This window comes from Spermophilus citellus (assembly GCF_964194105.1).
Source record: "Spermophilus citellus genome assembly, chromosome: 4".
Lineage (NCBI taxonomy): Eukaryota > Metazoa > Chordata > Mammalia > Rodentia > Sciuridae > Spermophilus > Spermophilus citellus.
In genome coordinates, this window is record NC_138185.1 from 199676184 (window position 1) to 199702945 (window position 26762).

Genomic DNA, 26762 nt, shown 5'->3' on the forward strand with positions numbered 1-26762 from the left:
GGCTGAGGCAGGAGAATCATAAGTTTAAGGCCAGCCTTAGCAATTTATGTCAGTGGTATAGCACCCCTGGATTCAACCCTCAGTAAAAGTAAGAAGAAGTCCTCCTCTCATCCTCCTTTCTGTCATTTTCCCCTACCCTAAAGAAAATCACTACACTGACATTTTATACCATAGATTACCTATTTTTGAACTTATTAATAGAGTTATACCATTTGTATTCCTTTGAATGTAGTAGTGCCTTTTACTTGACATTGTATTATGAGATTCATCAATGTTGTATGTGGCAGTCTTGTTATTGTACAATATTCCATTGTATGAATGAATATTCCATAATTTATTTATCCATTTTAGTATTGATGGTCATTGATGTTTTGGGTTATTATAAAAAATGCTGCCAAGTGTATTTTGAGCCGTATTTATTTCTTGAGGTGTGTGAATGTGTATACTTAATTTTTTGAATGTGGCATTTCACTTCACATGGTATTACTATGAGATTCATTCATGTTGTGTGTTGCGGTGTTTTTTGTTCATTCTCGTTCCTATATAATATTCTACTGTGTGAATATACCACAATTTGTTTAAAGGATTGGAATTGTTTGTAGGGTCTATACATGTTTTACATCGCTAGATGCTCTTCAACAGTTTCCCAAAGTGGTTGTTCAAGTTTACACTCTAGCAGTGTTTCAGTGTGCCAGCTTTTTTGCATTCTTTTCAGCACTTATTGTTGTTATACTTTAAATTTTAGCAGTCTTGGTATATGTTTAGTGATATTTTTGATAATTAAATTAATATTTCCTTGATGACCAATGAATTTTTATTTCTTTCTATTTGGTTATTATTCAGTTGGATTTCCTGTGTATGAAATGCTGATTCAAGTCTCTTCCTCATTGTTCTATTGGGTTATCTGTTGTATTTCTTATGGATTTGTAGGAATTCTTTACATATGTTTTGGTATCAGTTCTTTATTCATTATATATATCGCACATTTTTCATTCTGCAGCACTTTTTAACTTTCTTAACCCACATTATACCAGAGAAATAGTTGTTACCACATAACTAGGTCCAGTGGACCCCCCCTCCCCCCGCCTTTTTTTTTTTTTTCACTTGTGATATTGGGATTGAATCCAGGGGCATCTAGCTTGCTAGGCAAGTGTTCTACAACTGAGCTGCATCCTTAGACCTCTGCTGTCTTTAAAAATATATAGTTTGCTCATAACATTTCAAGTTGGAAAATATTTTTTAAAACTTTTTTTAGTTGTAGATGGACACAATACCTTTATTTTATTTGTTTATTTTTATGCGGTGCTGAGGATCAAATCCAGTGCCTCACATATGCTAGGCAAGTTCTCTACCACTGAGCTACAACCCCAGCCCTTAAGTTTGAAAATATTTATAATATAGTTATCTGAGAACTCATATCTATAGATTTAACTTACAAATTTGACATTATTTTTAGAACCTAGAATACTGCTGTCTTTTTGCATTTGTCTTTTGAGTCTAATAATTTTGAAGCAATTTCTCTCTGTTTTCTTCTATTATTATAACCAGGAAATGAAAAATTCAGAATTCTCATTGTGCTCAGTTAAGCCCCAAAGTAGGGCATAATATTTGGAGCAGTGCAAAGGTGATGACAAGTTTATTTCACTTTTGTTTCAACCTGTTAATTGATCCATCTTTTGTTTTTGTTGTCTCCTTATTTATTTATTTATTGGTAAAGGGGATTGAACCCATGGGCACTGAGCTACATTCACAAGTCCTTTTACATTTTTTTTTCCAGAGAGAGAGAGAAATTTTTTAAAATATTTATTTATTTAGTTAGTTTTTCAGCAGACACAATATCTTTGTATGTGGTGCTGAGGATCGAACCTGGGCCACACGCATGCCAGACGAGCGTGCTACCGCTTGAGCCACATCCCCAGCCCCTTATTTTTTTTTTTTTAATTTGAGCTAGGATCTTGCTAAATTGTTGAGGCCTTCAACTTGTGATCCTGTCTCAGCCTCTTGAGTTACTGGAATCACAGGTGTGCACCACTGCACCTGATCTTATTTTACTCTTTAAAAGCATGGTTAAGTGCAGTTGATGTGTAACAGCAATATAAGTTTTGTTCTGTTTAAAAATATATATATTTTCTCTTTTTTCATGGGTAGCCCTTTAGGGAAAGAAATGTCATGAAATATCAGTCTTTACAAATAGAACTGTTAAAAAATGTAAAAACTATAATTGGATCTAATAAACCCTGATGAATTCTAAAAGTTAATGATGTCTTTTGATTAATAGAAATTTTTGACTGTAATAATCAAACTTATAAATATTTTCCTTTATATTATAGTTAGTGCTTTTTTGTGTCCTGTTTAAAAAAACTCCAAAGCCATAAAAAAAAAAAATACAGTGTCCTATTTTTCTTTGGTCTTTTATTGCTTTAAATTAACACTCCATATAGAATTGATTTTAGCGGTCCAGGGCCATTATTTTCTGTATGGCCATCTTTTAACTCCAATATCAGTTGTCATCTCTTCCCTCTTTCTTTGCATTATCTCCATCCTAAGTGTCCAAATGTGTTTATTTGTCCTTGTACCAGTTTCAAACTGTGCAAATTACTGTAGCTTTATAATAAATTTTGATATCTTTAGTTTAAGTCCTTCAAGTCTTTGCTTTTAGATCATGGTTTGGCAATTTTTTTTCTGTAAAAAGTCAGGTGGTAAATGTTTTTATGGGGGCTGGGGATGTGGCTCAAGTGGTAGCGCGCTCGCCTGGCATGCGTGCGGCCCGGGTTCGATCCTCAGCACCACATACAAACAAAGATGTTGTGTCCGCCGAGAACTAAAAAATAAATATTAAAAAATTCTCTCTCTCTCTCTCCCTCTCTCCCTCCCTCCCTCTCCTCTCCTCTCTCTCTGTCTCTCTCTCTCTCTCTTTAAAAAAAAATATTTTTATGTTTTTTTTTTTTGGCCACATTTGGTCTTTGTCATATATTTCTCTCTCTCTCTCTCTCTCTCTCTCTCTCTCTCACACACACACACACACACACACACACACAAAGAATGTTTAAATTTTTTTTAATATTTATTTTTTAGTTATAGGTGAACACAATATCTTTATTTATTTATTTATTTTTTTAATGTGGTGCTGAGGATCGAACCCAGTGCCTCACACGTGGTAGGGGAGAGTTCTACCTCTGAGCGACAACCCCAGCCCCTTTAAATATGTTTTAAAGTTACTCTTAACTGCTTGCTTCATAGGCTATAGTTTGCTAAATCTTGTTCTCCAGGGTCTTAATTATTCTCATTAGGATCAACTTGTCAGTTTTCAACCTGTTGGAATTTTGTATGGATACTGCATAGAATCTGCATAGAATCTGTTGACCATTTGAGGAAGATTTGACATCTTTATATTAAGGGTTCTGATCAGTTGAAACTACCTTTTGATTGGTTTCAGGATTAAAATTGTGGACCTTTCCCTTTCTGTAGATTCTTATTACAATTTATAAGGTACTGTGAGCACTATAGCTTTTCTTCATGTTTCCATTTGTCATGACTGTTCCTGTTTGAAATAGTTACTTGTCTTTGGAAATTTTTATTTTGGGACCTTGGTTATGCATATTAGAAAGCAGATATTAATTTTACATGAAAACCAGTAGGGAAGAAATTTATAGAAAGTGGTATCTTACAATTCCCATGGTCTGTTGATTTCAGTGTTTATGAAAATAGTGTGATACAGACTATACCTTGTTATATACTTCTTTAGTTTATACTAGTTTATACTTCTTAAGTTTTTATACCCAGTTTGGAGATTTTATACCAAGTTTTGAAATTTTTATGCCTGTGCACCTAGTTTTAGGTTTTGTTTTTTTTTTTTAACCATCTCTTTATTTTGATCCCCCCCCCCCCCCCCCCGGGGATTTAACCCAGGACCTGGTGCAGTCTAGGCAAGTGTTCTACCACTGAGTCACATCCTCAGCCCTAGGATTTTTATTTTTTAGGGGTTTATGAAACAACTATATAAACAAAAATTTCAAAACATTTAAAACTTCAAATGTTTTACTCTAACCAATGTGCAATTTATTTACTGTTTTTACTTTTTCAAATACATGTTTTTTATGTTAGGATCAGTATTTTGGGGCTGGGGTTGTAGCTCAGTGGTGGAGCACTTGCCTATCATGTGTGAGGCACTGGGTCTAATTCTCAGCACTGCATATAAATAAATAAATAAAATAAAGGTCTATTGACAACTAAAAATATTTCTAAAAAGGAAAAGAAAGATAAGTATTTCGATGCATTGATGTAAAGATGACTTTATTTTTATGTAAAATTTTAATGAGCTTGTCTTTATATATTTATTCCAAAGTTCTAAAAACAAATTATTTTATAAATGTCATTTCATAACATTTTTGAACTTTGAAAATTCAGATATGCAATAGTGATAAATGTTTGCCATTTATATGTAGTGTTAAAAGTATATTTCAAATGGATTGTACATTTTCCCTGTCCCCAAAATGAAAATAATATGACAGCCTTGGGCTATTAATCATCAATTTTATCTGAAGACAAAGATCAAAGTATTTCACTTTATCAACCCTTCCACCATGTTCTCTTATTTGCATACCTTTAGTGCCTTCTTTCTTTGTCCTTTCCTCTCCTCTTTGCACATTTTCTTCTCTTTGTCTGGAATTCCCTTCCTGTCATTTTTTGCTCTATTATCCCTATGTTTCCTCCCCCAACGGTAGAACTTCCTGAATTGTGTATTGGGACCCTTCAATAAATCAGACATTGGACACACTTTTGTTACCAAGACATACATGTCCCATATTAAATTCTGTTCTGATTATTGTTTTATTTGTCTTACTCTTCTGTGAACTGTGAAATCCTTGAGGTTAGGTATGACTATTTCTAGTACTAGCACAGTACCTGACAGTAGGTGTTCAATAAATGTTGCTTTTGCTAAAATGTCAGCCATGGATAAAATTCTCAAGGAATTCACAATTTAGGGAGGTTGTTCATATTCAAAATCTGTAATATCAGATAATATTTTTATAAGGTTTCTCACTGTCTCTTACATATTATGAAAGGTAGTCTATGTCTTATTAACCTAATAAAATTTTTATATAGAAATAAAAATGTTGGGGCTGGGATTGTGGCTCAGGTTGTGGTAGAGCGTTCGCCTAGTGTGTGCGAGGCCATGGGTTCCATCCTCAGCACCACATATAAATAAAATAAAGATATTGTGTCCAACTACAACTAAAAGATGAATGTTAAAAAAATAAATAAAAATGTTGCACAATTTTAATGATCTAAGATACAATTTTTCTGGGTACTTTGAATTAATAAATGTAACTTTAAGAAAAGGAACCAAACTATGAAAAACCATAAAACAGCCTACTTTTTTCTCTCTGTGAATATGTGTTCTCCACTGTTAGCATTGTGACTTTGACAAGTCACTGGTCAGTGCCTTTCTCCTTTGCCCATGCTAGCTATATCAGGTCTTCATAACTTCGCATAGACTAGTTACCCTCGTGCTGCTTTCTCAGGCTCTGCAAATATTTTGTTTTTCATTTTCATTTTCATTTTTTTAAATTATATGACAGTAGAGTATATTTTGACATACAAACATAGAGTATCTTATTCCAATTAGGATCCCAGTCTTATGGTTGTAATCTATGGAACATTTTTTATTTCCCTTTCTATCTTTAATTTGGCTTCCTGCCTTACAGAGGAAATCAAGGATGGTGGCCCCAAATTTCTCCCTTCCTGTCCTTACTTTTACTTATTGTGCTCATCTTCTCTTTCTTTTTTCTTTCTCCCTCCCTCCCTCCCTTCCTTCCTTTGTATATATGTGTGTGTGTGTGTGTGTGTGTGTGTGTGTGTGTGTGTGTGTATTTTGTTTTTTTTAAGAGACGGTCTCGCTAAGTTGCTCAGGGCCTCGTTAAATTATTATCTTCTTTCTTATATTCTCAAAAGAGGCAGGACTTCTCCTGATAAGGGCTAACCTGCCTCTGTGTCCTTTAAAGAAATGTATTTTGTATTTTATCAAATACATATATACACATGATTTTTTGAAAATCCAGCAATAATAAAACTTTTACTGGCGTGCACAATCTTCAGTGTGTAATGTACTGAATTTTCACAAAGTAGATACATTCATGTTATCACTACTCAGATTAAGAAATAGAAATTACTAGAGCTCAAGAAGTTCTCCTCAGTGAGGTGTGGTAGTGGCATCTATTGCCCACATCACCTAGATAGAGTGAGAGAGGAGAGAGAGAAAGAGAGAGAGAGAGAATTTTTCAATATTTATTTTTTAGTTTTCGGCGGACACAACATCTTTGTTTGTATGTGGTGCTGAGAGGATCGAACCTGGGCCGCATGCATGCCAGGCGAGCGCGCTACCGCTTGAGCCACATCCCCAGCCCTTAATTTTGTTTTGTTTTTGTTTTTGCTGGAGATTAAACCCAGGGCCTCAGACATGCTAGTCAAGCACTCTACCACTAACCTACACTCCCAGACCCCTTTTTAAATTCTTTAGCTATTCTTTAACAGTTTTAATTCTGAAGCTGTTCTTTCATTATCTTTCTGTCATTAAATAATACGCTGCTCCTTTCTTGAGTTATACATTTTAGATATTATGCATTTACTTCCTGTTCTGGTAGATGTGGTTTAGTTCTTACTCCAATTTCTTCAGCCCAATATATTTATAACACTTTTTTTTTTGGCAAAACAATAATTTTTACATTACTTTGCAAATGTTATTTATTTCAGCACTAAGTAATGTACTGTGATTATATTTTCTTTAATGTAATAACTGTTTTTTAGAATTTCCAGTTCCCTTTCTTCTTTAAAATAATCTTCCATCCCTACTCCCAGAAGCACCAGCTTGGTTTTTCCTTGGGTTTGTATGGAATGATCTCTTTTCCTAATGATCCCTTTGTCTTGGCTGGTTGGTTTGTTGTGCAGATCTGGCATATGGCTGTTACTGTATTTCCCTTGACTATTCTCTTGGATCAAATTCACTGTTTATTGAATTTCTTGGCTTCTTGTTAGAATTTAGTGCCTCCTTTTCCTGGAGTACATATTTAAGTAACTTACTTAAGGAAGTGTGGGCAGAAGGTAAATTTTTTGTGTCCTCACATATCTGAAAGTATCTTTATTCTTGTATTTGTCTATTTATGTATGCCTTAGTTATATTTGACTAATAATGTGGAGATAGAATTTGTAGTTGAATATAACTCAGAGCTTCATTAGGATCATTGTTTTATTTTCTTCTATTATCTAGAGTAGCTATTATGTGGTTGATTCTTTTTCTGGTTTTTCTTTTTTTTCTTTTTGTGACTTCCCCCCCTCAACTGCCAGGAACTTTTTTTTAAATTTCTGATATTCTGAAATTTCACTGTCATTTTTTAGTTTTATTAATTCTATTGAGTACTCAAGTGTACTTGGCCCTTTCTAGAGACTAGAGTCCCTTAACTCTGGGAAATTTCTTTATGCTATTTCTTCATTAATTTTTCTTCTGTTTTCTGTATTTCCATTTCTGAAATTCCTCGTTATTAGTATTATGGACCTGTTGAGTTGATTGTCTTTGTCTCTTGTCTTTTGTTACGCTTTCTAAGGGACTTTAACTTCCTATCATTTTATTGCATTGTTTTATTTTAAGAATTTAAAATATTTTTCTATGTTTTTTTACAATCTCTAAGACTCTATGGATACAGATTTGAGTGGATTTGTTTTCTTTTTTTTGTAAGTTCTCTCCTGCCTTTTGTATTAATCTGTGATTTCTTCAGATCCATGTCCTATTTAATCTCTCTTTGGTTTCTTCTTCTCATTTTGAAGATGTGCTTCAAATAAGTAGTGATCCTTGGTTGTTCATTTGTATTTAAGAATAGAAGACACCTGAGAAACTGAGAGATCTGGGATGTCTCAGGGGCTTGTCAACTGTCAGGTTTTGCTTTATTTAGATGATAAGGCAAGGAACTATCTGCTAATGGGAGGAGACTCTTAATAGAATTTAGAGACATTCAAGCTAGGAAAGGCTAGTTGTTTCTGAATATAGATTTTAATTTGCATATTTTCAGCCTCAAGGCTTACTCCTGTCTTTCTCCAGCATCCTTGGTATCTGAGAATCTTGACCCTCCTTGGGGTTCTTGGTCAAGCCAGGCCCATTCTGATTTTATCCCCTTCTCTACCAGCACTCTAATTACTGCTTCTTTCTGCACCATAAGTTACCACTCATTTTTGTTCTTTGTCTTCCAGAATTTAAAAACAAGACTTATCTTTTTTTTTTTTATTGTGGGCTTATATATATATAAATTTTTTTTGATGGTTTTTGAAGTGTCAGCTAGGCTAGAGTGAAATTCATTTCCCAGAATTCCCTTTCTTTTGTGTTTCTGATTCTGGTGGCCCATGGGGAGATTTTTGCTTCTAATTTGAAGCTTTTATCTCTTGACAACCAAAAACGCTCCAGTGGTTTCTCCAGAAGAAGACATAAGATCCCCCTTTTTTGTCATTGGGTTGTTTTTCACTATTATGAATGAGTCACATTCTTTCTTTTATATTCTGTAACTTAAATACTGAGATATAAAGTTTATTAACATCTTATGTCAGATGATAAAGAAGAACACTAATGAACTAAAAATATTTGACAAACACAATGCATATATTTAAACACATTTATGTCACATTAAGGAAAAGATACCCATAACTTATTTCTGTAGCTGGTCCTGTAGTTATAGCTGGTATTTATTACTACCTTCTTCTGCCACCCATTCCCTATTCCTTTTGCTCTTAGCAAGTACCTCAGCTGGTCCTGGGTTTTCCCTTTGCTTTTTAAAAGATGAACACAATTTATCTATCTATCTATCTATCTATTTATTTATTTATTTATTTATATTTATTTATATATAATGTGGTGCTGAAGATCAAACTCAGTGCCTCACACATGCCAGGCAAGTGCTGTACCACTGAACTACAAAAAACCCAGCCCTGCCTTTACTGTTGAAAGGCCTGGGCTATTAGCAGTCCTGTCTAGATTAGGTTATGGTACTTTTCCATTGACTTTAATTACAGGACATGGAAATACTAAGAAGTATCCTCGAGGATATCTTGCATTTCAGACATACTCCTCCACACCCTGGTGTGACTTCAAAAGTCAGGATCGGTCATCCCCAACCCTCACCCCCTTCTTTACCTGTTGATATAGAACTTCAAAGTAAACTGGTGATTTCAGCTTTACATTGTCATGTTCCCTGGTGGAAGTATTTGTCCCTTGAGACCTTCAGGCCAGTAAAGCCTAAAGTCAAGGAACTAAATCTTTTGCTGAAACAGAATTGATTGGTCTTCAGTTTCATTGTTGAAACTGAATTTTTTGGTCTTTATTAATTTCCCAGAACAACGAAATAAAAAACCTTCCTTGTTCTCATTAAAGACATGAAAGGCATCAAGTTCCCTTTAGTCATCTAAGAAACCTTGGAATCATCCTAACTGCTTCCTTTTCCATGATTATTTTATTCCCACTCGTTACAAAATCCTATCAGTTTTACCTTCTTTTACCTCACTTTTATCCCCTCCTCTTCATCCTTTTATTATTAGAACAGGTATTACCTTCTCTTGCCCAAGTTGTTGAACATATCTTTAAACTTTTTCCCTCCTTTCACCTGTTCTTTTTCTGCTAAAGCAGTCTTTTAAGTAGGACCATATTTAAGTGGCTCTAATGCTTGTAAAGTAATTCCAAACTCCTTACCAGCCGAATTAATTCATCTGTCAGAACAGAGATCCATAGATAAGTTTAACAAGGTAGAAGTTATTTTCTCTCAGAATTTATACTATGGTTTAGTAACTGAGGTTCTTTTTGATTTGTTACTTCACTCCATCACTTATGGTGTTGCTCTTGTTTAAGTGCTCCAGGATGCTTCACTACCATGTCAGAGCCAGCAGTAGAAAGGAAATGGTGAAGAGGAGGATGTGCCCTTCCCTTTATAGGGATAACCTAGAAGGATTTATAAATCATTTTCTTTCTCTGCCCTTTGGCCAGAGCTGGACAAGTTCTAGCTGCAATAAAGGTTGGGAAAAGGAGTCTGTAATATGTGGACCTTTGTGTTCAGCTAAAAATGGGCTCTATTACCACAGAAAAAGAGGAAGTGGGTATTGGAGGATTACATGTAGTCTTTGTGGCACAGGCCTTCCAAATGATCTTCTGGAGACTGATAGTTGGCTGCCTCTTTGCCTTATTTCATACTATGCCACCTTTCTACTCCTCCCTTTCCCAGCTTTCTTTATTCTTCTCTCCTTTTGCTTCAGCTATGCTAATGTATTTGCACTTCCAAACACGCTACACTGCTGTATGCTTCTCTGCCTTCCCTTATATTGTTTCCTTAGCCTGAGATGCCCTTGTCAACTTGTTCCCCTCATCTCCAACACAAACTGATCTCAGAGAGTTTGTCTTTCAAGACTCATTTGAAGCATTTCCAATTTTAGAAATCTTTTATTGGACACACTCTTCTCTCCTGGATAGAATTGACCATTTTCTCCACTGTTGCCCTTTTTGTATGCAGGTGGACTTTAGTTATTATACCTTTTGACATTCATTTACACTAAAATTCCCTTTCCACCTGATCATAAATTCTTTGAGAACACAGATGACAATTATTCATAAATATTTATTTAATGAGTGAGTAGGTCCCTAGCAAAAACATCTCTGCCCTGACTTTTTAAAAAATATCTTTATTTTGTTTATTTTTATGTGGTGCTGAGGATTGAACCCAGTGCCCCACATGTGCAAGGAAAGTGCTCTGCCACTGAGCCACAATCCCAGCCTTCTGCCCAGACTTTTTAAAATGTCAGATTATACTCTTAATATATGGCTGCTGTTTTTTAAAAGACTTTGTCTGTTAATAAAGATGTTAGTGTTAGCTCCAACTATATTTATAATTGTGCTTTAGTTCCTTAAATTTTTTTAAGTCGTTCCTTAATTTTTTTTTTAGTCGTAGATGGACATAATATCTTTATTTATATTTTTATATGGTGCTGAGGATCAAACCCAGTGCCCCATGCATGTGAGGCAAGTACTCAACCACTGAGCTACAACTCCAGCCCAATTGTCCTTTAGTTTCTTGTTTTGTTTCATATTTAATTTTTTTGTTGTTGTTGTGCTTTTTTTTTTTTTTTTTAATTGTAGTGGGGATTGAACCCAGGGCCTTGCACATGCTAGGCAAGTGCTCCAATAATGAGCTACATCCCCAGCCCTCATACTTGTTTTGTAGTTATACTTTAATTCAAAAAATTCTCTCAGTTAGTATAGAACTTGTTATTTTTTTTCCATTTAAAATTAGCAAACTATTCCATCTACCCAGGGCACAGTATTTATAATTGCTTTTTTAGCAATTCATTAGATCAGTGACCTGCTGAAGGAGATATACTGAGATGAATTAGATAAAGCTGATGTGAATTCCAAAACCTTTCAAGACCTTCTGAACACTGCTACCATACTGGTTCTAAGATATAGGTGACATGGATTTGTTTGATGACTGAGAGTCATTATCATAAATAAATTCTAAGGCAGAAGTGCCTTAAATATTCTTACATGGAGAATTTTTTTTTTCCTGCATTACTGTCTTGAGTAATATCTTTTGTTTTACTTGTAGATTTGATGGTCCTCGAAGATTTGAGGATTTAGGGTCAAGGTGTGAAGGACCGAGACCCAAAGGGCCTCGTTTTGAAGGAAATCGCCCCGATGGGCCAAGACCCAGATATGAAGGTCACCCAGCAGAGGGCACTAAAAGCAAATGGGGAATGATTCCCCGGGGGCCAGCATCTCAATTTTATATTACCCCCAATACATCCCTAAGTCCTCGACAGAGTGGACCACAGTGGAAAGGCCCCAAACCAACTTTTGGACAGCAACATCAGCAGCAGCCTAAGTCACAAGCAGAACCTCTTTCAGGAAACAAAGAACCATTAGCAGACACCAGTAGTAACCAACAGAAGAATTTTAAAATGCAATCAGCTGCATTTTCCATTGCTGCAGATGTAAAGGATGCCAAGGCGGCTCAGTCAAATGAGAATCTAAGCGACTCTCAACAAGAGCCTCCTAAAAGTGAAGTCTCGGAAGGTGCAATAGAGCCTTCTAATTGGGACCAGAATTCTCAAAGTATGGAGACTCAAATGGACAAAGCCCAAGCTGTTTCTCAGCCTGTATCCCTTGCAAATAAACCTGTACCTACTCAATCTGCTTTTCCCTCAAAAGCAGGGGGCATGGAGGGAGGAGCAGCAGTAGGAACATCATCGTCATTAACTGCAGATAATGATTTTAAACCTTTGGGTATTGGTCTACCCCATTCAGAAAACAACCAAGATAAAGGGCTTCCTCGGCCAGATAACAGAGATAATAGATTAGAAGGCAACCGTGGAGGCAGCTCATCTTACAGAGGTCCTGGGCAAAGCAGAATGGAAGACACCCGGGACAAAGGACTAGTAAACAGAGGTCGTGGCCAGGCAATCAGTCGAGGACCAGGGTTGGTCAAGCAAGAAGACTTTCGTGATAAGATGATGGGTAGAAGAGAAGACAGTCGAGAGAAGATTTGCAGAGGAGAAGGCAGCCGGGACAGAGGGTTGGTAAGGCCAGGAAGTAGTCGTGAGAAAATGCCAGGTGGTCTGCAAGGTAGCCAGGATAGGGGTAGAGCTGGCAGCCGAGAAAGGGGCCCACTTCGGAGGGCTGGCAGTCAGGAGAGAGGACCCCCTCGAAGGGCTGGGAGTAGGGAGAGAGTACCACCCCGAAGAGCTGGGAGCAGGGAAAGGGGACCACCTCGAGGTCCTGGCAGTCGGGAAAGAGGACTGGGAAGACCAGATTTTGGTCGAGATAGAGGTCCTTTCAGACCAGACCCAGGAGATGGTGGAGAGAAGATGTATCCATATCACCGAGATGAGCCTCCTAGGGCTCCATGGAACCATGGAGAAGAAAGAGGGCATGAAGAGTTCCCATTAGATGGTAGAAATGCTCCAATGGAACGAGAAAGACTTGATGACTGGGATAGAGAGAGATACTGGAGAGAGTGTGAACGTGACTATCAAGATGATACACTAGATCCATACAGTAGAGAGGACAGGTTCTCAGCACCACCATCTCGGTCTCATGATGGAGATAGGCGAGGACCTTGGTGGGATGATTGGGAGAGAGATCAGGATATGGATGAGGATTACAGTAGGGAAATGGACAGGGACTTGGACAGGGATGTGGATCGGATTGGAAGACCCATGGATATATATGATAGAAATTTGGATAATGAGTGGGACAGAGATTATGGGAGACCACCGGAGGAACAAGAATCTCAGTTTCGTGAACGGGATATTCCATCTCTTCCACCTTTACCACCCCTCCCACCTCTTCCACCTTTGGATAGATATCGAGATGATAGATGGAGAGAAGAAAGAAATCGAGAACATGGGTATGACCGAGATTTTCGTGATAGGGGTGAGTTAAGGATTCGAGAATATCCAGAAAGAGGAGATACATGGCGGGAAAAGCGAGATTATGTTCCTGACAGAATGGACTGGGAAAGAGAACGGTTGTCAGACAGATGGTACCCATCTGATGTGGATAGACATTCCCCCATGGCTGAACATATGCCCTCCTCACACCATTCCTCTGAAATGATGGGGTCTGATGCAAACTTAGACTCTGACCAAGGCCTTGGAGGGGTAATGGTTCTCAGTCAGAGGCAGCACGAAATCATTTTGAAAGCTGCACAAGAACTGAAAATGCTTCGGTAAGTTCACTCCTTAAGATCATTTCTTTCAGTTGAAATAATTTTTCAGACTGCTCTTTTTAAGTGATATATTTGAATGGAATCAGTTTACTTTAATTTCTTATCGCATACTTTCAGTTTGTTTTTCTGGCCATCCACTGCTGTTTTAGGTTACTGTGGTTATTTAGGAACTGTGTTAATTATAGATGTATGCCCTGGGAAGTGCAACTTGATGGTTACTCTTGGCCTTTGTAGTTGGAGTTGCTGGCATGCCTTATCTGTGCATGTTTCGAGTGTTAAACTTTTTAGGGCTTTGGCTTTCACGGAGCTCATATGTAACCTCCACTTTTTTCAGTAGGTGGTTTGTTCTTTTTCATTAGATCTGATAGATTTTATATTTGCTAATCTTTGATATAACTTTGGAGAGTGCTGTATTTTTCTTTGTTGAAGCTAGGAGTGGTTTACCTGGGGGTGTCTTTGAATTTGTCTAACTGTTGATACCTTCTTTTTGGGATGTTTTGTCTTCATTATAACTGGAAGCAGATTATTTCTACTTGAGGATCTTGTTTCTACATAAATAGATATTTTCTTCTTGAGATTGAGAGTAGAATTTGGATTTCTTGATTTATAGTTAACTGTGTATAGGTATCTACATAGTACTTCCCATATAGTAGCAATAATAACAAAGCTAATTTTTATTGCATGTGTACCTTTGTTTCTAGAAACTGTACCAAGTCTCTGTGTTCAATAACTCATTTAATCCTTAAACTATCTATATCCTGAGGTAGGAATTTAGGAATCAGTTATGGATTCTAAGCTTTTTTAGCTCTTTTTTTTTTTTTTTTGAGAAAATAAATTAATGGTTAGCTTTTGATGGATTCTAATGTATTGTGTTCCTTTCATTTTTCTATTCTGGCCTACACTTGTGGATTATGCCAATTGAATTTATACCTGAAACCTTAGGACTAGAAAAGTGTGATAAGAGAAGATACTCTAGAAGAGGATGAAAGACCAGCTATGTCAGGCAGTAAAACAGTTTTCTCTGGTCAATAGATGATAAGTGTCAAAGATTTATTTTTCCTGGATTATTCATGAGGATGTGAAAGCAAACTGTAGAACATTTAGTTATTCATTTTTATGTTATAGGCATCTTTAATTGACACCTACTCTGTATTGGGTACTATGCTGATAATTTAATCCTCTTATTTCATATCCTTATATCTGAAAGGCCTACAAAGATAAGTACTATCATCCTCACTTCACAAATGGTACTAAGTTCCCTTGGCTTATAAGTGGCAGACTTAGAATTTGAACTTAGCCTGTCTGATTCTAAAATCTGTGTTGTTTATGGAACACACCAAACTGATTGGTGTTGCTCAGCTGCCAGGGTTTCTTTCCTCTCCTTTTTAAAATTTCTTTTTCATCCATTATTGCTTTGCATAAAAATGCTAGATAAGAAGTGCTGCTTCTTCACCATCCTTAACAACAACAACAAAAAAAACCTCTTGTAGGTAATATAAATATAATTAAACAAAATATATTGAGTGTTGGATAAAAGTAGTCATTGTTAAATACAAATAGGTTATGTTGTCTGTGTAAAATCAAGAAATATTATAAGAAATATCTATGAGGCAGAAAATAATCTTATGTACTTTGTTTCCATTTGGATCACAACACTATACAGAACAGAAAATTGCAAAAGGTCTGAAAAGGTCATAGTGGATGTAACTCATGTTTAAAATGGGCATTATAAGGCAAAGTAAAAGGAATTAACCAAAGTTTAAAGAAAAACCACAAAGGGTTACATAATTGATATTTAAGAATATGAAGTGGGGGTTTTTTGGTTTTGTTTTCTGTTTCTTTTTTTTTTCTTTTTTCTTTTTTTTTAATCTCCAGTACTAGAGATAAAACCCAGGGACATTTTTATGACTGAGCTATATCCCCAGTCCTTTTTTGAAACAGGATCTTGCTGAGTTGCCCAGGCTGGCCTCAAACTTTGGATCCTTCTGCTACTGCCCCCAGAGTCACTGTGATTACAGGCATGCACCACCATGCCTGGCCCCATGAAGAGTTGTTTTTAAAGGTGTAGACTGACAGTTGTTCTCACCATCTACAGCGAGAATTATAAACCATAATGCCCTGAAGAATCAGACAGGTGACAAATGAGTGAAAATGGGCTAAGTGAAAGTGGAGTGCCGTAAGGATCATGGCGAGCTGCTTCATCTGACATTAGCAGCCACTAACTAGACACTCAGCTAGTTGTTGCAGTGTGGAAATATAGTCCTGCTGTTACCAGATCTCTCTAAAATATGAATTAACTGTGAAATATTTGCTTTGTAAATAGCAGCAACTAATTCAAATTTTAAAAACTGATGCGAAGCTGGAGTTGATGGTGCACACCTTTAATTCCATCTATTCTTGAGTCTGGGTCAGGAGGATTGCAAGTTCCAAGTTAGCCTCGGCAATTTAGTGAGACCCTAAAGGAATGTAGCTTAGTAGCAGAGTGCCTCTGGGTTCAATCCCTAATATCAGAAGAAAGGAAAAAAAAAAAAAAAAAGACCAAGCCAAGTTAAAAAAAAAAAAAAAAAAAAAAAAACGACCTTTCTAGCTGGGTGTGGTGTGTGGTGACTCATGCCTATAATCCCAGCAACTCAGGAGGCTGAGGCAGGAGGATTGTAAGTTCAAAGCCAGCCTCAGCAATTTAGTGAGGCCCGAAGCAATTTAGCAAGACCCTATCTCAGAATAAAAAAGGACTGGGGATACGGCTCAGTGGTTAAGCACCCCTGGGTTCAATTCCTGACACACACCCATACACAAAATTTTTCTAGAGTATTGAAAAAAATACTAGGAGAGTGTTTGGATAAAAGAAAAATGTGATGAGTAAATTATTAATAATTTACATGGCTGATAAGTTAGCTATGTAAAGCAAGAGAACATTATCCACGGGGTGCTGTATGGTTACTGTGTATAGGACAAAGTTTTTAGGTTTCTCTCTCTCTCTCTCTTTCTCTCTCTTTAATATTAATCATAGTCATTTAGGAATGGTGTCAGCGGACCTTATATACAATGGCAATTTTATTTGTTTATAGGGAACAGAAAGAACAGCTTCAAAAAATGAAAGACTTTGGTTCTGAGCCACAGCTGGCTGACCATCTACCACCCCAGGACTCAAGATTGCAGAATACATCAAGACCTGGGATGTATCCGGTATGGGAAAATATGTGCTCAGAAAGTGAAATAGTTTCTACATTGTGTGGATTTTTAAATTACAATAAGCATAAATTTCTGCGATAAAATTGCAAATTTGGGAAAAGTAAAAGCTTTGTTAATAATATGGTCAAAAGTTGGCAGAAGTGCTCCTTTTCCCCAGGTTTTGATAAGTAGAATAAATGTACCTAAACTGCATGGCTTCATGTTCACAGAATTATAGAATCTTTCTAATAATTTTGTTGTTGTTATTCAAATAGTCCTGTTTTCCACCTGGCAGGTCTGAATGTGAACCTTTTGGTGCTCCATCTGCCTTTAAACTATTAGAAGGGATCAAGCATCATACCCTAGTACATTCAGGCAGTAGAGAAAAGGGGTTTTTAATGAAGAGTTAAGTGATTAAGTTCTGCCTTTGTTTTGTTTTGGAATTTTGGTTTTTATTATTTTCTTTAAGCCAGTGATTGACTTTAAAAATATTGTTATGCAGATAATTTTGTAACAACATAATGAGGGAGAAAAATCTACTTTGAACCATTTTATCAAATTTGCTTTTTGTTTCTAAGTGTTCTCTTCCATCCTGGTCTAACATATAACACTCATATACAGTTGTTGACATCTGTGACTCCCATGATGTTGACTTCCCATTTCATATTTCTTGTCTTTGGTATGCATCCATGTGCCTGCAGTTTCTGTCTGCGGATGTGTCTCCTGTCAAACTCAGTATGTTCAAAATGAAGCTCATGATCATTCCCGATTAAGATGTTCCTTCTCCCATCTTTAGTCACCTTAAATCAAAATATGGGGACCAGTTAGAGTTCAGTGGAGAGCACTTGCCTAGCATGTACAGAGCCCTGGGTTTGATCCCCAGCACCATAAGAAAATAAATCTGAAAGTCAGCCTATGTCTTTGCTTTGTCCTACTTGTCCATGTCCAGTCATATGGATCTAATATTCCATTTTCCACTTCCCTACAACCTCAGTTTTAGCCTTAATCTGTCTTCCCTAGAATATTTCAGAAACATTCTGATTCATCTCTCTCCATCTCATCCTCCAGTGTGCTATCAAGAGTGATTATTTTTTAAAGCAAATTTTGAGTTATAATTTGTACATAATAATTTGTACAAAATACCCATTTTAAGTCTATTGTTTGAGTTTTGATAGATTTATACAAAAGAGAAAAAAATTTCCATCACCCCAGAAAGTTCTCATGCCCTTGTGTTTGGGAATATGCTTACACTCCACTTCAAGTAGCACTAATATGACTTCTGGCCAGAATAGACATTTTAAAACATAAATCTCAGTATGTTGTATCCTGGCTTTAAAACTCTTCATATTTGCTTTGGGGATAAAATCTAGTCTTTCTCATGGCCTTTTGTGTTCTTCCTGTGCTGTCCTGACCTCTGCTGACCATTGCTTGCTACTCCACCCACTTAGGCTTCAGTTTCCTTCCACTTGGAGCTACTTAATTTTGTAAATGTGCCAGACTCTTGTACTTCTCCATGCCTTTGCATGTGCATGTTGTTCTCTAAGCCTAGAGTTTCTTTTCTTTCCTTTTCCCCAAGCTGCTAATTCTTGTTTCTTTTTTTTTTATTCTTTTTTTTATTTTTTAGTTCTCGTCGGACACAACATCTTTGTTGGTATGTGGTGCTGAGGATCGAACCCGGGCCGCACGCATGCCAGGCGAGCGCGCTACCTCTTGAGCCACATCCCCAGCCCTAATTCTTGTTTCTTTTAGAATTCAATAATACTGTCTTCTTCCCCTTTTTATAAAGTGACTACCCTCATATCCTCTATCCCTATAACATCTTGTATTAGTCTCTGTCATAACCCTTATCATTGTGTTTAGTTTTTTTGTTTTGTTTTTTTTTTGTACTGGGATTGAACCCAGGAGTGCTCTACCACTGAGATATATCCCCAGCCCTTCGTTACTTTATTTTGAGAAAGAATCTCACTAAGTTATGGAGGATGGCCTTGAACTTGTGGTCTTCCTGTGTCAGCCACCCAAGTTGTTGGGATTACTGACATTAGCCACTGTGCCAGGCTATTATTATATTTTGATTTTCTGGTTTTTTTTTTTTTTCTCTTTCCTTCTAAACTGAGCTCACAGGATAAGAACTGAGGTACTGAACCCTGGGTCTCATGCATGCTAGGCAAGTACTCTACCACTGGGCTATATGTCCCCTTTTCTTTTTATTTTGAGACAAAATAAAAAGAGTTGAATTGCTATAGCTAGCCTCAAACTTGGTATCCTCCTGCCTCAGCCTTCCCAGTAGCCAGAATTATAGACTTGGGGTACCATGCCTAGCAAGAACTATTATCTTTTATCTCCTAATCTTCCGCTGTCATTAATACAACTTAAATGAATTTCTTTGTATCCAGTTGCTATATTGGGTAACTTAAGAATAATTTAAATACTTAAAGTCAGTTAGGATACTTCAGTCAAAGAATAAAGACATTGTCATCTCCCTGCCCAAAATCAATTTGTTTCTTAACCATGCCTGTCTGCTATGCTCTGGTTGCATTCAGGTACACATGGTCTCATACATATTGATTAAAATTAAATATTGACGTGACCAAAAATAATAATCAATAGAAGGACATTTCAAAAATTATTCCTATAATATATCTGAACAGCTCTCTTCAATAATTTTATAACATCTATACTATATCTTTTGTAGCCTTGTAATCTTCTGCTATTTAATATTTTTGGTAGATTTAATAGTTTAATACAATGTTTTAATATGAATTTTTTGTAGAATTAGTAGATACATTTTCATAACAAAATTTAAAATGCCATATCCCAGTAAAAAGTTTACCTTTAGGTAATAGCCATTTGTCTTTAACTCCAGCTTGTAATGGCCTTCAGTTAATGTTCCTTACATATATGTGAATTTTGTTTTTTATTCAAAAAGTTTAGTTTTCAAGCACAGCCTACTCATGAATAAATGTGTGATACATTTTGTTGGCCCTTTGAGGTCTAAAATAGGTATGAGCAAAGAACAAACAAACCAGAAGCAGTGAACTAAGATAAATGAGAGAAAGAAGTGTTCAAATTGGGCTTGCAAAGATTAAAATAAAATGTATTTGACAGTTGGGTTTCAGTGATGAGTAGAAAGGATCTGTCTGCCAAGAGGTGCTGCCTTCTCCTTTTTTTTTTTTTAATATTTATTTTTTAGTTTTCGGCGGGCACAACATCTTTGTTTGTATGTGGTGCTGAGGATCGAACCTGGGCCACACGCATGCCAGGCAAGTGGCTACCGCTTGAGCCACATCCCCAGCTCCCCTGCCTTCTCATTAATATGCATTTCTTTTGGCGTTTGGTGAAATGACTTTTTGAAAACAGAAGTAAGCATGGCACACAACTGTGGCACTCCTTGGAGGGATTACTAAATGTCCTATATGATTTCTGAATTCTTTTTGTTTCCTGAAACTCATGTTCTGTAGCCTTGCTATAGACTGCTGTTGTCAGCCAGACAATTAAATGGAATAGAAGGAAGGTGTCTCCTAGAGTTTGTTTCTCTCACTGGAAATTCACTGTTTTTTTGGAGGAGGTAGATCTCTAATTTGGTAAGATGGTTCATAGCTGAAGTTCTTAGTCAAGGGGTAAACATGAGAATTGCCCGTGGAGAATTTTCATTTTTAATATATTTATATTTTTAATTGACACGTGGTAATTGTGTGCATTGTCTTCCCAGGCTCTGATTGTTTTTGTTTTAAGCTAATGACAGGGCCTTCCCATGGAATTTTAGTATGTTCAGGTGGATCTGGGACATTTGAAACTAAGTAGGGTAAGGAGAAGAGAGAGAGGGTGTAGTTCATTTTAAGAAGGGGCAAATGGGCTGGGGTTGTAGCTCAGTGGTAGAGCGCCTGCCTCGAACGTGTGAGGCACTTGCAAACCATTTTCCAAATGCGACTTTTGCCTGTCACTTATATCATCCCAGCACATATGACATTGTGAAATGGCCCAGGTTTTTGTACCTGTTGTGTAAGTACTAAATGTACCTTTACCTGTAGTAAACTGGGTTCCATCCTCAGCACCACAAAAAAATAAAATAAAGGTATTGTGTCCAACCACAACTTAAAAATAAACAAACAAATAAATAAATAAATATATGCATCGTGTCCATCTACAACTAAAACTATATTAAAAAAAGAAAGGGCAGTAGTGTTGAAGATAATTTTTTCCTTTTTTAAAACAAATTTGTTGGTATAATTTACATACCGTTTAATTCACCCATTCAAATGTACAATTCAATGATATTTTAACTAAACTCACCAAGCAAGCAACTGTCACCAAAATCCATTTTTAGAACATTTTATCACTCCAATAAGATCCCTATGCCATTTATTCTTCATGAAACAATTTTTAAATTAATTTTCATTTAAATTATAACACACTCAGGATAAACATTCACAAAGAAAATGAGTTTTTAAAAAATTATTCTCAAACTTGTAATCTTCTACTCAAAACACAAAGCTGTGTCACCCATCATATTTCCCTCCCCTCCATAGTTTTATATTATGTTGTTAAATATTAATTATTTGGGGTAATTTCAGACTGTCTTTATATTTGAACCATTTATCCCTCTCTCTGAAATTTTCTACCAGCAGTCAGTTTAATCTGCTTTGGAAGCTGCATTTGAATTTTCAGTGACTACCAAATGCCACTTTTGCCTATCACTTATATCATCCCAGCACATATGACATTGTGAAATGGCCCAGATTTTTGTACTTGTTGTGTAAGTACTAAGTACCTTTACCTGTAATAAAGCAGCATGTTTTTGATAATATCTGTTTCTCAGCTAGAAATACTAGCTAAGGGCCATACTGCTCTAAATAGGAACTGAGGAAATACTTTTACTATTGACTCCACCCCTTTCTTATTTAATCCTAGAGAAAACTAGAGTTTCAGATCTATTTCCTATTTTAAACATTGTACATATGTCCCCGTAAGTTCATGTTGAAGGCAGATGCATAACACTAATGCCATTTCTTCTTCACCACCACCCCCATCACCCCCATCACCCCCATCACCCCTATCACCACCACCACCCCCACTCCCACTCCTAGGGAACTACTAGTTCACTTTCCTTTTTTTTTTTTTTTTTTAATTTTTGTTTTAGATGTTGATGAACCTTTATTTTATTCATTTATTTATATGTGGTGTTAAGAATCGAACCCAGTGCCTTACACATGCTAGACAAGCATTCTGCCACTGAGCCACAACCCCAGCACTAAATATTTAATTTTTAGTTGTAGTTAGACACAATACCTTTATTTTATTTATTTATATGTAGTGCTGAGGATCGAACCCAAGGCCTTGCACATGCCAGGCAAGTGCTCTACCGCTGAGCCACAACATCAGCCCTTACCTAGTTCACTTTCATCTCTAATTTTTTCTTTTCTGGGAAATATCAATGATATAGATCATATACTATGTGGTCTTTTATGTCAGCCTCTTTTATTTATGTTTGTATTCAAGATTCATCCATGTCACAGTATGAATCAGTATTTCTTTTTGTTGATGAACAATGTCCATTTTATGAATAGTCCACATTTTTATCCATTCACTAATTGATGACCATTTAGACTGTTTGTATAATGTTGCTGAGTATTTGTGTATATGTCTTTGAGTAGAGTTATATTTTTATTTTTCTTGGATAGATATTTAGAAATAGCATTTCTGAGTAATATGATAAATTTATGTTTAACTTTTTGAGAACTTGCAAACCATTTTCCAAAGTAGTAGCACCATTATAGTCCCACCAACAATTTAAGGGGTATCTTCTTTCTCCATTCTCACTGTCATTTATTTTTGTCTGTTTTATTAACTATAGCTATTCTAGTGAGTATGAAATAATGACTAATGATGTTGAGCATTTTTCATGTGTCATTAGCCATTTGTATATCTTCCTTGGAGAAACATCAGTTTTGTCCTTATGAATTCATTTTATCCTTATGAATTTTTTATTATATATCTTATTACTAAGTTATAAGAGCTTTGTGTATTTGGAATTCAAGCCCTTTATTATATTTGAGAGTTGCGTATATTTTGATCTGTGACTTGTCTTTTAATTTTTCTGCTGATATCCTCTAAAGAACAAAGTTCTAAGTTTTGAATAAGTCCAGTTTATCTGGATCATGAACCAGACTTTAATTTACATTGATCTGTGGCAGCATGATGATGTGCTCATCTACTAAGACATTTACTCTGTCCTCTAGCCTCCAGGGTCCTATCGACCACCCCCTCCTATGGGTAAACCGCCAGGTTCAATGGTAAGACCCTCTGCTCCACCAGCAAGATCATCTGTTCCTATGACCAGGCCTCCTGTGCCAATACCACCACCTCCACCTCCACCTCCACCACCACCTCCTCCTCCTCCAGTGATAAAGCCACAGTCTTCAGCTGTGGAACAGGAACGCTGGGATGAAGATTCTTTCTATGGGCTCTGGGATACAAATGATGAACAAGGACTGAATTCAGAATTTAAGTCAGAAACTGCAACGATTCCACCTGTTCCAGTATTACCACCCCCACCTGTTCACTCTACCATTCCACCTCCTGGCCCAATGCCTATGGGTATGCCACCAATGTCCAAACCACCGCCAGTGCAGCAGACTGTTGACTATGGCCATGGCCGGGGTGAGTAATGGTAGTGAACTTGTAGCTGGGATTCTACAGGTATTGTTGACCTTAAGTTGATTTTCTTCAGTTTTACTGTTATAACATTTTATCCCTGGTTTTGTTTACCAGATATATCCACTAATAAAGTTGAACAGATACCCTATGGAGAAAGAATAACTCTACGCCCAGATCCACTACCTGAAAGGTCAAGTTTTGAGACAGGTAGGATTCCCTGAGAGTTCAGTATTTTCAAATCTAATTTTAAGGCCTTATTATTATATAATTTTGTTTTTAGTAAGATTTCTGGGCAGTTCTCTAACATAGCTAAATGTTTCTTTTTTAAAAAATTATTTATTTATTCTTATTAGGTATATATGACAGCAGAATGCATTTTGATTCATTGTACACAATTGCAGCACGACTTTTCATTTCTCCAGTTGCACATGATGTAGCATCGCATCATATGTGCAGTTATACATGTACCTAGGGTAATGATGTCCATCTCATTCCACCATCCTTCCAACTCTGTTGCCCCCTCTCCACTAAATGTTTCATTAAGTTGAATTTAGGGCAGAAATTTATGCTAATTCTAAAGTTAGATTTATACTTTTCTGCTTTTATTTCTGAAAAAAGGAATATATTTCTTATTTTCTGTTGTGTTTTGTAGACCATACAGGCCAGCGAGATCGCTATGATAGAGATAGAGACCGTGAGCCTTATTTTGATCGTCAAAGTAATGTCATAACAGATCATCGAGATTTTAAAAGGGATCGGGAGACACATAGAGATAGAGACCGGGATCGTGTTATTGACTATGACCGCGATCGATTTGACAGAGAACGCCGACCCCGAGATGATAGGTATACTATGAAAGATTTCTTTGCTTGGTGTGCCAATTATTATTTTTAAGTTCAGCAAAAGTCAGTGTACCTAAGGAAATTTAGTAAATGCCATAATCTTCTGTGTGTGTATGTGTATAATTTGGAGAAGAAAGAGGAATTCTGGGCCAGTTTTTAGGAACACTGGTTCTTGAGTTTTGCTAGCTTGAATTCCAGATAATTAAATGGGAAATGGAGAAAATGCAGAAAGGAAAGGAAATAGTATTTTGAATAAAGGTACAATCATTAATTATAGGCATATAATTTTATTTTTTCAGTTTATGAGCTTCTTAGGTTTGTTTATGTAAGGTAGATCTAAGTGAAAAAGTAAAGTCAACATATAATATTGGCTATGTGGAATAACTGTAGAGGATTGGGCTGATAATGATATTGCATTATAAAGCAGAGATTCTAAATAATTTTAATTTACCAAAATCCTTCCTGTTATGCCTTCTAGAACTCAGTCATATCGAGACAAAAAAGACCACTCCTCATCCAGAAGAGGGGGATTTGATAGACCATCCTATGATCGGAAGTCTGACCGACCAGCCTATGAAGGCCCATCCATGTTTGGAGGTAGAGCGATACCTTGTTAATAATAAGGATATTGAGAATGTGACAAAAGGGGAGATGCTTTTCATTTCAGCTAAGGATTTAATCTTTTGGAGTAAAATGTACTTGAAGATTTCTCAGATGGCAGTATTATCATCAAAAATAGCAAACTCATTAAATAAGATGTAAATTAATTTAAAGAAATTTTGGAAAATAGAAACAAAGTCACTTGTAATTCCATCACCCATCATACTACAAATATTATAATTTTTATATTTTTCTTTTCATTCTCTCCTCATATACATATTTGTGAAATTGGGATCAAAGTATAAATGCGTTTTTTTGTTTGTTTTGTGATGCTGGGATTGAACCCAGACTTTGAGCATATTAGTGGCTCTGTGACATTCCATTGTGTAGACAAAATATAAGAAAGACCTTTATTGTTGGACATTTAAGTTGCTTTTAGTTTTTCATTGCTATGTAACTTACTTACATTTATTTATTTGTAAGCTGATGACTCTTGTTCTTAAAATTCGAAAGCAGAATTTACTGAACTATTGGTCATGCTTGGGATTGTCCAGCACAATATTTATTATTTTACTGTGTCCTGCTGTTTGTCTTTTTTATACATTTTATATAAAGAAGGATGAGCTCAATATTTTGTAGAACACTGTTTCTTGAAATATATATAAATCTTTTTGTTTTCTTGATTTCAGTAGACTTATATTACTTTAAATCTCCTCTAATTAAAGTAAAAGCCTTCAAATCATTAGACTTTTTGGAAATTATGATTAAGATGCGGGTAGACGGTTAACTTTCAAAATAATTTCTATATAAATAATAACTGTATTCAACTGCTGGAATTTTAGGAGAACGAAGAGCTTACCCAGAGGAGCGAATGACCCTGCCAGCTCCTTCATTAAGTCACCAGCCACCTCCAGCTCCACGGGTTGAGAAGAAGCCTGAATCAAAGAATGTGGATGACATTTTGAAACCACCAGGCCGGGAGAGCAGACCTGAAAGAGTGAGTCATGGAGTTGACTAGTTTTTTGTAATTCTGAAGATGATAAGAGATTCATTTTAATATCCTGAATAGAATTTTCTGTCTTTTCTTTTTTCATTAAAAAAAATTTTTGTAGTTGTAGACGGACAGCATGCCTTTATTTTATTTGTTTATTTTTACTTGATGCTAAGGATCGAACCCAGTTCCTCACACATGCTCAGCAAGCAGAGCTGCCACTGAGCTACAGCCCCAGACCTGAACTTTCTTTCTTTTCTGCAACATAGAAATAATATCAGATTCAAGCTACCTTACCCTCTCTAAATCACCATATAAACTCACAAACATACTATGGAACCCCTTAGTTAGTCCTAAATTTCATGACCAAAAAAAGATAGTGGAAAACTTTTAAAAATTCATGAAAGCTCAGTCAACCATTTTGAAACAGGTAAAAGTAGTTTTAGTAGCTGAGTAATTCTGACAAAAATAAGTTAGGATTATTCTTTCTGTTTCTGGAAGAATTTGTGAAGAATTGGTAGAATTCAGTGATAAAACCATCTGGGTCTGGATCTGTCTTTGTGGGTAGTTTTTTGTTGTTGTTGTTTTAATTACAAGTGTCTTCACTTGTCATAAATCTATTCAGGTGGGCTATTTCTTTTTGAGTCAGTTTTAGTAGTCTGTGCCTTTCTAGAAATTTGTCTATTTCATCTAAATTATCTCATTTGTTGGTATACCTTTGTTCATAGTGTTCCTTTATAATCTTTTTTTATTTCT

General features: G+C 36.2%; 1 protein-coding gene across 7 annotated transcripts in view; it reads left to right on the forward strand.

The window, feature by feature from the left end:
• Window positions 1–26762, forward strand: part of YLPM1 (YLP motif containing 1) — a 74368-nt gene that overhangs the window by 22043 nt on the left and 25563 nt on the right. For 4 of the 7 annotated variants that reach the window (XR_014021556.1, XM_081290676.1, XM_081290678.1 and 1 more), the window contains exons 5-12: window positions 11628–13748; window positions 16817–16934; window positions 18544–18570; window positions 23156–23576; window positions 23688–23780; window positions 24226–24418; window positions 24894–25012; window positions 25858–26012. Coding sequence is in view for 6 of the 7 variants with exons in the window: in XM_081290676.1 (XP_081146802.1) it covers window positions 11628–13748; window positions 16817–16934; window positions 18544–18570; window positions 23156–23576; window positions 23688–23780; window positions 24226–24418; window positions 24894–25012; window positions 25858–26012 (3247 nt within the window). In the remaining variant the exon portion in view is untranslated. The remainder of the gene's footprint in view (window positions 1–11627; window positions 13749–16816; window positions 16935–18543; window positions 18571–23155; window positions 23577–23687; window positions 23781–24225; window positions 24419–24893; window positions 25013–25857; window positions 26013–26762) is intronic. The other 3 variants (XM_081290677.1, XM_081290680.1, XM_081290681.1) reach the window with 3 other exon arrangements.